Source organism: Hyperolius riggenbachi, chromosome 1, assembly GCF_040937935.1.
Source record: "Hyperolius riggenbachi isolate aHypRig1 chromosome 1, aHypRig1.pri, whole genome shotgun sequence".
In the NCBI taxonomy this organism is placed as follows: domain Eukaryota; kingdom Metazoa; phylum Chordata; class Amphibia; order Anura; family Hyperoliidae; genus Hyperolius; species Hyperolius riggenbachi.
This window is the reverse complement of record NC_090646.1, coordinates 472,454,451-472,467,736: the sequence shown is the minus strand read 5'-3', so window position 1 is coordinate 472,467,736 and position 13,286 is coordinate 472,454,451. Positions and strand designations below refer to the sequence as shown.

At 42.3% G+C, this 13,286-nt stretch overlaps 1 protein-coding gene across 5 annotated transcripts in view; it reads left to right on the top strand.

The window, feature by feature from the left end:
- Positions 1-13,286, top strand: part of LOC137521529 (rab5 GDP/GTP exchange factor-like) — a 40,821-nt gene that overhangs the window by 11,174 nt on the left and 16,361 nt on the right. For all 5 annotated transcript variants that reach the window (XM_068240915.1, XM_068240938.1, XM_068240906.1 and 2 more), the window contains exons 3-5: positions 6,093-6,238; positions 9,916-10,061; positions 11,592-11,661. In XM_068240915.1, the coding sequence (XP_068097016.1) occupies positions 6,093-6,238; positions 9,916-10,061; positions 11,592-11,661 (362 nt within the window). The remainder of the gene's footprint in view (positions 1-6,092; positions 6,239-9,915; positions 10,062-11,591; positions 11,662-13,286) is intronic.

Sequence of the window (13,286 nt, the reverse complement as noted above, 5' to 3'; positions counted from 1 at the left end):
ATCAAGCGATGGGCGTGGTGGGAGCCTTCCACCACACACACATAGTCAAAAGTGGCTCACAATTGGACATTGGGTGGGGTCAGCAACACGTAAAAGTGAGTCCTGTACCCACTGCTGTCTCCAGGGTAACAGCGCTGGCCAATCAATAATTAAGAAATGGGTACTGTCTGTGAGAGGCTGCCTTCTGTATTCTGTACTATTTGCTGGTGCTGCCCCTGGCCCCTTCATCCCCCACACCAAGTGTGTGAGACCCGGCCTTCTGTAACTGCCTGGAGCTGCTGCTATGTCATTGGACAAGGTCTGGCTTTTTGCTAGTCACACACTGTTCACAAACGTTTGGTTAACGGACTGCAGCTGCCTGTAGCACAGCACAGGCAGATGCCAGCTGGTACTAATAGTGCAATTATCTTGACCACTTTCATTTGTTTGGACACTTGCAAATAATGCCCTGCAAATAATGCCCACTGTCTGCAGGCCGCCCCTTGTTTATCTGGTGCCCTAGGCCATGGCCTATGTGGCCTTGCCAGAAATCCGGCCATGACTACAATGTCTCCTTGTAGTGTGCATATCTGCAGCACGAATGTCTAGAATTGCTTCTTTCCATAGAGTTGCTGTTCAGCTGTTTGAACAGCAATGTTTGTCACCTAGCTTCATATAATCACACAGTACTTTGCATCCTCAGACTATAACGTAGGTTACCTGTTTGCATATTTTATCAATTCTGCCCACATGATTTGCGTTCTTTTTATGAAGGTCATACAGTTTTAGGCCTCTTGCACACTGCAAGCAATTCAGATTCAGATTCCGCTTTTTAATCAGTTTTTACCTCCGATTCAGATTCAGATTTGCAGTGTGCAAGGAGCAAACTGCAAATTTGAATCTGAATCGGAAGTAAAAACAGATTAAAAAGCGGAATCTGAATCTGAATTGCTTGCAGTGTGCAAGAGGCCTTACAGAGTCCATATATCGTATCGGGTAAAATCCAGGGAAGGTTATTTAGTTTATCAGGCTTGATGGAACCAGTTTAGTGGGAGGCGCAAGTCCACTCATGGAATGAATCAAATAGTTCTGTAACATTTTTTTCCTCACACTTGCAATATAACTGGCCATAGTTTGTAAAAGTGAAACTCCATTTTTGGTCAGAAATTAGAAAACCCTTCAAGTTGACATCTAAACATTGTTAAAATGAATATCAAAAATTAAAGCGACAGTTATATGGAGGCTGCAACATTTATTTCCTTTTAAGCAATACCGGTGGCCTGGCAATCCTGCTGATCCTCTGCCTCCAATGCTTGGGTACACACAATAAATTTTCTGACAGATTTACTGTCAGATCAACTATTTCCAACAGGTCCGATCTGATTTCGGATTGATGTTCTGATCAACTTTCCATAGAAGTGAATGGAAAATTGATCAGAAATCAGATAGGACCTGTTGGAAATAGTTGACCTGACAGTAAATCTGTCAGAAAATTGTATTGTGTGTACCTAGCATTATACTTTTAGCCATAGACCCTGAACAAGCATGCAGCAGATCAAGCTTTTCTGGCATTGTCAGATCTGACAAGATTCACTGCATGCTTGTTTCAGGTGTGTAATTCAGACACTACTGCAGCCAAATAGATCAGCAGGGCTGCCAGGCAACTGGTATTGTTTAAAAGGAAATAAATGTGACAGCCTCCATATTCTTCTCACTTCAGTTGTCCTATAAAGCTGCTGCCAATCATTTAATAAGTGCATGTGTGTATTTGAGGATGGGGGAAGGGTAATAGCAATTGTTACTGTTCTGCATTGTTACTCATGCAGGAAGAGGAAAATATTTGCATGGTCTATAGTACGGGAATACACAATGAGTGTTTTTTTTTGGCAGATAGATAGCTCGATAGATAATTTCTGACGGGTCCAATCTGACTTCAATAGTTTTTCTGATCGATTTCCTCATAGAAGTGAATGGAAGCCAATCAGAAAATTGAGTGTCCAGTTAATCTGCCCAAAAACTCATCATGTATTTCCCAGCATTACAAAGTCAGTTTTGGAAATATATGTAGCTGGCTGCAAAATGAAACAGGTAATTGTTTAACGCTTAGGCTACTTTCCCACCAAGACGTTGCGTTTTAGGGGACGTTATGGTCGCATAACGTGCCCCTAAAGCAATGCATGGTGGTGTTGGAGGTGGACGTCAGATTGAGCTGCGTTGTGCAGCTCTCAAAGCAGCTGCTCCAGGTTAGTGATAGGAAGTCCGGATCTTTTTAAGGATTTGGATCATTTGAATCGGATCATTGAAAAGATCCGGATCTTTGAACCAAATCATTTGAATCATTTTACTAGGGAAGCAGACTGGGTGAAATGACTAGCAGGACAGGACTTTCCCTGCACTGTACATTCTGTATGTTCCTGTTCCTTCCAGACAGACATCCACTAATCTTTCATTGTGGTGATCCGGATGATTCGACTCACAAAAAAGATCCAGATCAAATGAACGATTCGTTCATGATCCGGACATCACTACAGTCCCACCACGAGTCTCCACAGTGCAGTTAATATTAATTAGCCATGTGGCTGGCCGCCTCCAACATTACTGAGCATGTGCAAACAGTCTAACGTGGCTTAGCCCAGTATAGTGTACAGCATGCAGCACTTTGTTTAAACTATGTAACGCGACGTGTGCACTGTGAACAGATTGATTGATTTTACAATGCTGTAAGTTAGGCTGTGTTACTGGCTGCTGTAACGTGGGACTTTAACATCCCACTGTGAAACTAGCCTGAAAGGACAACTCCAGCGAAAAAGTGAGTAGTTAAAATCTGACAGAGCTGACAGGTTTTGGACCAGTCCATCTCCTCATGGGAGAATCTCATGGTTTTCTTTGTTGTTGAGAGTATTGAGAGCATGCTTAGTCCAACTGCCAAAGATTGTGCAAGTGAGTAGGGGGGCTGGCTGGTATCTAACAATTTTAGCAGAAAAACGTGAGAATCGCCCATGAGGAGATGGGCTAGTCCAAAGCCTGTCAGTTCTTATTTTAACTGCTTACTATTTTTTGCTGGAGTGGTCCTTTAAATTACAAAAAATGAACATCACTGATTCAAGTTCATTGCATTTACTTTTAAGCGATAATGAAGTTTTATTTTGTAGCAAATTATATTGGAAAGGAGAGGCCCAAACATGGCTAAAGAAAATTGTTGAACAGTCTTGAAGGGTAGGATTGTGTGCCTTGTACTCATGCTAAAGAAAAAAAAAGAAAGATTCCAATATTATGACCCCTGAATTGCAGGAAGGGCCCTCCCTCTGTTTTATAAATGTTTAGGAGAAGGGGGCTGAAGGCCTGCCCACTCCAGCTAGTTAAGCCTGCTGGTTGCTCCTTTGCTCTTAACATCCAGAGTGAGGGCTGGCGCACACCAAGAGCGGTTCTGATCATTTTTAAAAACGCTTGCTGTTTGAAAACTGCTTGGCTAATGTATTTAAATGGGATGGTGCACACCAGAGCGGTTCGTTTTTTCCCCAAACGCAAACTTGGGTACTGCAGCATTTTTGCCGATTTTCTGAGGCGATTCTGCCTCTGTTAAGTGTAGGAAAGTGGAAAATCGCTCTCCAAAGCGCTAGATCAAAGCGATTTTCGAAGTGTTTTTGTTACAGAAGCTGTTCAGTTACAGCTTTACTGTAACAAAATATAACATTTGCTACACCAAAACGCTAGACATATGTAGAAAACCACTTTGCACATGCCTGGAATCGATCTAAAAAAACGCTTCAAAAAACGCTAGTGTTTGCGGATACGCTAGTGTTTGCGGATACGCAAGTGTTTTTTGGTGTGAACCAAATCCACATTTCTATCCTAGTCCATTCAAGGAACCTGGAGCTTTTGATTAGTTTTTAAAGGAAAAAGAAAATCATATGAAGCTTGCTGATTCCTTACAAGAGTCTCTCGAGTAAAGGTGCATACACACATCAGACTATAGTCTTTGGAAAATGAAAGATCACAGACCAATCTTACCACCTTCCATGTAGTATGAGAGCCATACCTTTACAAAATTTAAAAACAATGGTGCATGAGCCAGCCTGGGGCCCCGGGAACTCTCACTGCCCGGGGCCCCAGAACCAGCATCCAACACCATATGTGAGCACAGCCAAACTCTTGGAGCTGCCACCCCCAAGGCCTGTCTCCTACTGCTCTACAACTTACCAAACACACAATTGGAGAAACTCACTCCCAAACAGTTCTCTGCTGCTTTATAAAGCCTGCAGGCTGCTTATAAGCCAATGAGAAATGCACACATATGTAACACCTAGCTTGCAGTGATTATTCAAACAGAAGCTGAGCAAGTCAGCCAGTCAGTTGGAGAGGGCTTCAGTTGCATATAGACAATGGCTATATGACCAGCAGGGGGCACCAGCGTGCAGGATATTCCCTCTCATCTGGGGGGCAGATGAGAGGGAATATCCTGCACGCTGGTGCCCCCTGCTGGTCATATAGCCATTGTCTATATGCAACTGAAGCCCTCTCCAACTGACTGGCTGACTTGCTCAGCTTCTGTTTGAATAATCACTGCAAGCTAGGTGTTACATATGTGTGCATTTCTCATTGGCTTATAAGCAGCCTGCAGGCTTTATAAAGCAGCAGAGAACTGTTTGGGAGTGAGTTTCTCCAATTGTGTGTTTGGTAAGCTATACCTTTACAGTCTTTTCTATGGAGCTGAACTCCCCATCAGAAAAAAATATTTGCAAGATGCTGCACACACAAACATGCTGCACACACTCAAAAGATCTGTAGCTGCAAAAGATCTGTTCCTGCCAAAAATCCATTCCTGCAAATTGCAATGATAGTCTATGAGATCTGCAGATCATCATACACACATGATTTAACTGACATTCATCTGCAGAGCAGATCCACCAGGATGGATTTTCAGATCTGCGGATGATTGCTTGATCTACAGATGAATGTCAGTTAAATCATGTGTGTGTGTTATGATCTGCAGATCTCATAGACTATCATTACAATTTGCAGGAATGGATTTTTGGCAGGAACAGATCTTTTGCAGATACTGATCTTTTGTGTCTGTACAGCATCTGTGTGTGCAGCATCTTGCAAAGATTTTTTTCTGATGTGGATTTCAGCTCCATAGAAAAGACTGTGAAGGTATGGCTCTCATACTACATGGTGGTAAGATTGGTCTGTGATCTTTCATTTTCCAAAGACTATAGTCTGATGTGTGTATGCACCTTAAAGAAAACCTATACTGAAAATTAAAAGTCAAAATAAACATACACAACTCATACTTGCCTCCCGTGCAGTCTACTCCTCAATCTATTTTTCCTCTCCTGCGTCCTGTTTGTCCACTGTGATCAATAGAATTCTCCGTCCTCCATTTTGAAAATGGCTATTACCCCATAACAGCTTTCTGGTCAGCACACTGTTAAACTGTAACATCACCCACTTGAGCCATAGGGAAACATGGACACATCAGTTCTCCTCTCAGCTGTAACTGACAGCAACTGATATGTAACTGGCAGCAAATGATATATTTCAGTTCTGACAAAATGTTGTCAGAACTGGAAGGGATCACTGTAAGAAGAAAATGGTGAGCTTCATAGAGGAACTGATGGCAAGGTAACTATGTAATGTTCATTTGAAGTTACCTCATGTGTTTATTTTAAATAATTGTACTCAGTACAGGTTCTCTTTAAGGATGATCAATGAGATGCAAATCTGAAATTATGCTAATTTTTATGCAAATGTATGCAGTTTGAAAATGGATTAATCAGTTTAAACCCAGGTTTAAATTGATTGGTCCATTTTCAAGCTGCATATATTTGCATAAGAATTTTGCATACATTTGCATCAACTTGGAATAATTTGCATATATGTGATCATCCCTACTCTTGAGCTGCTATAGTAAATTCATTATTTTGGATACCCAGTTTTATGTCAATTTTCCTGGTGTCAGCATCAGAACCACTTCCTAAGCCCCATCCTCCCAGTGAAACTTAGCCTAGGCTGTTTACCTATGCGGAATTCTCCCCCCAGAGCATTCTGTAAGAACACGTATATTTGGATCAGGTCGTTTGTAAACACTGCTGATTGAATGCTTCTTTCAGTTTCAGGCATCATAGTGCACATCTTCTATGTAAGTCTGATGGCGATACAGCTCACCAACATTATATTGGAAAGGAAGTTTATAAAAGCAGTAATATAAACAGAAGTCAGTCTGCCGTCCTTCCAAATGAAGACCAAACTGCAAACAGTAAGTTACTATTTTATTTATCTACTCTACCAAAAACCGTCCAATAGCCATTCATGCAATATTATAAATTACATTATGTAATCTGTTTTGGATAACTGAAATTTAAAGGGCAACTGAAGTGAGAAGACTATGGAGGCTGCCATGTTTATTTACTTTTAACCTCCTTGGCGGTAATCCCGACCTAGGGTCGGGGCGGAAAACCGCGGCTCAGAGCGGTAATCCCGACCTCTGCTCGGGGTAGCCGTCGGGTCTGTGCAGAGTATAGCGCGCAGCAGGCGGTTTTACACACCTCCCTGGGGATCCTGACGTCGGCCGCCATTCGTATTCCTCTCCTCCGGGGTTCTGCTACTGCTGGTGAGATCGCCGGCTGGCGTCATGACGACAGCCCGCAATTTCGCTTTACAGTTGCAGCACCACCCGGAGGATGGAGGCATGACTGCAGCGCTGGAGCCAGGGAGGTGAGTGATTGCAGAACTACTGCAGATCTCCCTGGCACTGGCAGCATGATTTTTTTCCAGGTTTTAGGGTCTGAAAGGGTGCAAAAAATTGCACCGCTTTTAGACCCTAAAACCCGAAAAAAAATCATACCGCCCAGGGGGTTAAACAATACCAATTGCCTGGCAGCCCTGCTGGTCTGTTTGGCTGCAGAAGTGTCTGAATAACACCAGAAACAATATAGCAATAAGGGAACAGAGGCGCCAGCAGGATAAAAGTGGCTAAAACTTTTAAAATTCGCTTGGAGGAAGCGATGGACTTACCCTCCAGTTAGCAGACACGAAAGACTGTATAAATAGAAGTACATTTATTGAAAAGTACCCCAAAAAGGTGCAACGCGTTTCGCAGGCAGCGCCTGCTTCATCAGGCAGTAATATGGGGACAAACTGTTGACAAGAGACAAATATACATTGCTATAGAAAATTCTGCATTGGGCATTAGATAACACATATGTGAGATTATAATAAAACCGCATCTCCATGTATTGCGGGAAAAGAAATCGGTGGTAGTAGGATAGGATGACAACTGTAATATGCATCAGTTTGGAGATAAATCATGCTCCCAAAATGCACTAAAACATTGGTGCCTTCATAATTATATGAGAAGTAGCAAATTTGCTATTCTTCTTTTTTCTTTTACTCCCATTGCCCACTCGCTACACATAGTCATGTCACTTGCAACCATATTAAATTCACTGTTTTTCAGCCTTTGTTTATATGTTATTTTGGAATGGTTTTAGCATTATTGCAACTATTCGTTCCAATGGTAACTTTTAATACACTGACCTTTGGGGCGTTTTTAGTGCATGACAAAGTTCTGCCCCAGTGTTCACTCAAATTTGCTACTTCTCATATAATTATGAAGGCACCAATGTTTTAGTGCATTTTGGGAGCATGATTTATCTCCAAACTGATGCATATTACAGTTGTCATCCTATCCTACTACCACCGATTTCTTTTCCCGCAATACATGGAGATGTTGTTTTATTATAATCTCACATATGTGTTATCTAATACCCAATGCAGAATTTGCTATAGCAATGTTTATTTGTTTCTTGTCAACAGTTTGTCCCCATATTACTGCCTGATGAAGCGGGTGCTGCCTGCGAAACGCGTTGCACCTTTTTGGGGTAATTTTCAATAAATGTACTTCTATTTATACAGACAGTCTTTTGTGTCTGCTTACTGGAGGTAAGTCCACCGCTTCCTCCAAGCAAATTTTAAATGTTTTAGCCACTTTTATCCTGCTGGCACCTCTGTTCCCTTATTGCTATATTGTGTCCACCCTTGGAGGGGTGACCTACCCCCTTTTTCCGATCTACAGAGAGCGACTTCTTATTCCTGAGTGAGGACAGGTTTAATCTCCTCACCTGCTGATACAGTGGTTGCCTATGTGGTAACCCATGTTTGTGAGTATACTCATGTCACGTTTTATTGTATTAATTTGTTATCAACATACTACACTATATTGGGCTCTCGGTCTCTCTTCTTTTTACACCAGAAACAAGCATGCCGCTAATATGTCAGATCTGACAATGTCAGAAACGTCTGGTCTGCTGAATGCTTGTTCAGGGTCTATGGCCCAAAGTATTAGCGGCAGAGGGTCAGCAGGGCTGACAGGCAACTGGTATTGCTTAAAAGGAAATAAACATGGCAGCCTCCATATGCCTCTCTCTTCAGTTGTCCTTTAATTACTATTATTACTAGTCACTCATTTCAGCTTCCTCTGAGAGACTGCGACAAACACCCACCTGCTTTCTTGTGAATCATGATAAGCTTCTGAGCTTTTGCTGTGACTATATTGCTTTTTATGTAGTTTGTGATATACATACTTCTGGCAATTTGAGTACATTTGTGTTGTAACCAGTGTAAACATCTTGTGTAATTCAGTTATCGATGCATTTAAAAAGATTACATTTTTATGTACAGGTAGATTTAATGTATCTCCTTTGCAGGGACTCACAGACTGAGGTGGGTAGAATGGGGAATGGTTGTATCACTTTTAGATAGTGGGCACCAATCCAAAATATACACTTTATTCCAATCCAATTACAACATCAACAGCAAAGCTGCAAGTGAGGAATTACAGAGCGATAGGCCCAACAGCCGTTCTGTGCACCCAAGTCCCCCACCCCCACCTTGTCAGCAGCCACTAAAGTTACTTCCCGCCTTTTGGAATATTTAATATAATTTAATATTCTGCATTGCTATCAGTGCCTGTATGGCTAGCTCAGTTGTAAATTAATTGCAATCTGTGTGATATTGCATCATGAGAGTATGCAGTTTGGTGTCAGTGTATGGCGGCACCCCCCTCCAAGTAGTTAATGACTGCCCCACCTACCTCTCCAGCAACCCCTCCTCCAAATAGTCAGTGACTCCCACATTAGGCAGCATTACTCCCTCCAAAATACCAGTGACCCCTCCATTAGGGAATGCACCCCCCCTCCCCCCCCCCCCCCCCGAAAGTATAAAGAGTAAATCTTTTAGGGCACATAGACATTTCCCCATATGGGGACTGCAGTTACTAACAACCCCTTTAATTATGCAGCATCACCTCAGCAATCAGTCCAGATTGTAAGTGACCCCTATTAGCTCGACATTTCCTTACCTATCCAGGCAAAGGCGCATTGATCCATCACTCCACCCGGATTCCTCTGAGGTCAACTTTAACCACGGCTGCTGGGACTAAAGGTTACCTGCAGCTGCATTGTATATCAATGTGTGGTTGCATTTCCTGATGGCAATGCACAATGGATGGGGATGCGGCAACCCTGGTAGGTGCCCGAGGTGCACCAGGGAGATGTGGCACCCAATTTGGGAACCCCCGGTATAAGGAATTGTTGTAACTGCCATAGGGAAGGACAGATCTCCATGCAGCACAGGAATCTGCATGGTAGCTAACAGACCATCAGCTAAAGACTGCTAGTTGTGGCTGAAGTATTGCAAGCTGTGGTTAAGGGAACAGCCTTGCGCTACCCCTAAAGTAATACTTCTTTCACTTCTCTGAACATTGTCAGGTCTCGTCTCCACTGGCTTGTTGCCAAGGCTGGGCTTGACATAAATTTTGATTACCTTATTTTAGGACTGCATTATGGAAAATAGTATGACATGCTTTTACAGAAATGTGTTCATGAGATTGTACAGAAAGTTGGAACTAGATTTCATGAAATTATTTTTCTACAGATTATGGGCCTCTTCTTTCGAGCTCCAGACTTCTTTCCCTGGGTAAGGGTAATTTTACAGACTTCCTCAAAGCCCTTCAGAAACCTGATGCTAAAGAGTTACAGATACATTGCACTACTTTCATTCAGAGGATGCAAAATGCAAAGGTGAGTCTTGCACTTGAAAAATAAAACTCACACTAATGGTGGCCATACACGGTACAATAAAAACGTTCGATTTTCCCATTTATTCGATCTAAATGATCGAATTGAATGAAAGTTCAAAATTTATTTTTTTTTCGATCAAGAAATTCGAACGATTATCCAGTTTTTTTTCGGGAAAAATGATCGGACATGCTGGAAAAATCTTTATATTCGATCTAACTGAATAATCGAACTAAATTATCTAATTGAAAAATCGTACCATGTATGGCCACCTTTAGACTAAGGTTGCTTTTAAATATATACTCTGATTCTTCTTGAGTTTTTTTTTTTTTTTTATTTGGAAAGGTCCAGTTTACATGTGCCAACAAGGGTCATACACATAATTCACAGCTGTACATTAAACCCTAAGGTACTTGTGAGATACTGAAGTATACAGTATCTCACACAAGTGAGTACACCTCTCACATTTTGTAAATATGTTGTGATAGCTTTTCATGGGACAATACTGAAGATATGACACTTTGATACAATGTAAAGTAGTCAGAGTACAGCTTGTCTAATAGAGTAAATTTGCTGTCCAATAAAAATAACAACACACAGCCATTTATGTTTAAACCACTGCTAAAAGATACTGCTACACGTGAATTTAAAAAATGTTCTTAGTCTTGTCAAGGGCCCTTGTGATTTGGGCTATGTCAGACAAACCTCATGGGTGATACGCACAAGACTGACTGAGAATAGGCGTTCTAGCCTCTCATACATCCCAGGGAAATCTAGGGAGTAAATGGGACTCACAAAGTCAATGACGTCACATGGTGTTTGCTGGAAACTATTCCATGTCAGAACAGAATCAACCCCAATAAGTTACTGCATCAGTAGGCACTATCCCAAACTAACACACTAAGGACTTTAAAACCAATGGGTTTGAATAATGCATTTTCACCAGTATCCTGTTTCCTTGTGTGGGATGTACCAGTCTCTGCATACTTTATATCCCTTTTGACACACTAGATTGATAAAAGGTACCTTCTTGCTGCCTTTTTTACACCTAGTCGTGAGATAGTTCATATAATAGTCCAAGGCTCTCCCTTAAATTGCAGTGTCTCCCCTTCTGGTTTACTTTTGCAGTTGGTTTTCTGTGTTCATTCGCTGTGGTGTTAGCACTTACTTACCCGAAACATGCTATTCTATGCTGTGATACTTCTTTTTTTTTTTTTAACCAATAAATGAAGTTAGAGGCGCACATTGTTTTCTTCTGGTATGTTGACTATGGCTGATTTAGGATCTGGATGGCTGTCTGTGATTATACTCACTATGTGGTCTTGTATTTACCACATCTGATAGTTCTGTATACATGGCTGAGCAGAGCATTTTTTGCATTGCATCAGTTTATCCAATGAAGTAATTTTATATATTTTTTGCAAAACAATGCACATCTTTTATCTTGTAGCCTTCTGGATGAAACTTTTCTGTTACACGGATATTAGATGCAAGTCTTGAGGTCTGACTTGGAATTGTATTGTGTTGTTACAGAACTATACAGTGGATAAGAAGGCAGAAGCTGTGCAGGCATTATATAAAGAAATCGGGGACAACATTTCTGGTGAGTAGTGGCCCCACTACCATAGGGAAGCTCTGCTCAAGGACATATTATCCTGTAGAGCAGGGCTCACCAGGTGTCTCCATGAGGCCTGTGGTGGGTGGGCATCCTTATTACAGCCCCACAAGGCCAGATGCAGTTGCATGGGCTGCCTTATGAGACTATCCAGTGATAAGGGGGGCCACCGCAGGCCTCATGGAGACACATGCTGAGCCCCTTGTTCTGTAGCCTCACAAGCAGAGTCTGTGGAGAAGAAACTTGCATGTATGTGCTCCATCAGTGCATCTTGCTTCATACCCAGCATGCCTGTTTTCATGGATCCGGTGGCGTCCCTGAGTTACATGAGAGTGTGGTGTGCACTGCAGCCATAGACACTTGAAGGCTAAGGTGGGTGAAAGGAGATTGTGTGGCTGGAGTGCGGGCTCACTACTTTGCATTGGGAGGCACTTCTGGCTACCATATATTAGGCGGCACCTCTGAATACCCACTCCTCTCCCACATTTCCTCTCCCGATGCTGGAGCAGGAAAAGTTGCACTGTGGTACCCTGGCAGCTTATGTGTCCCTCGCTGCAGCTCCAGCGTCCAGGGATCCCTTCCATTGCAGCAGCAGCAGCAGACCCGGCGAGGTCCGTGGCTGGGAGCTTTGTGTGCAGGCACAGTACTTCTGCGCCTGTGGAGAATGCTCCCGTCTACATGAGCGCGCGCAGCAAGACCTCGCAGGTCAGCAGCTTCTATGGAAGGGGCCCCGGGAGACCAGCTTGGAGTTTAGTGAGGGACACATAAGCTGCCACAGGCTGGAGGAAGCCCCAGGCAAGTAGATCTCATTTTGAGTTAATTGCCTGATATTTCCTTTTAAATGACAGCTATAGTGAGAGGTATATAGAGGCTTCCATATTTATTTCCTTTTAAGCAATACCAGTTGCCTGGCTATACTGCTGATCCTCTGCCTATAATACTTTTAGCCATAGACCCCAAACAAGCATGCAGCAGATCAGGTGTTTCTGACATTGTCAGATCTGACAAGACTAGCTGCATGCTTGTTTCTGGTGTGATGTAGACACTACTGCAGCTAAATAGTTCAGCAAGGCTGCCAGGCAACTGGTATAGCTTAAAAGGAAATAAATATGGCAGCTTCCTTTTACCTCTCACTACAGTTGTCCTTTCAGGGGAAAGATGCAAAGGTGTTTTTTTGTGTGTCACAATTCACACATTGTGCATACACCGTGTTTACAAAAAAAAAAAATGCCTGACGTTCTATTGTACAGCCAGTGCTCCTTTATTGAATAAATAATTCATGCTGAAACATGTTCGTTTTTTGGGACACTGATCTCATGATACGCTGAAACATCTGCTGACTGTACAGATTGGATCACTTGTACAGCCAGTTTTGCCAACAGTCTGTAAATATACAAATGGTCTGTAAATATGTCCCCTTTGTTTTTTTCTGTGAAAAAAAACCCTACTGTCTTCAAATGTCCCTGCTGGCCAGTAGTACATTAATGGAAATGGCAGAAGAGATTTGTCATTGTCCATAAAGCAGGATGACTGGACCTTATTATGCCTGGTACACACAATGCAATTTCCCGTCAGATCGACTAATGGAATCGATTTTTTTCTGACAGGTCCAA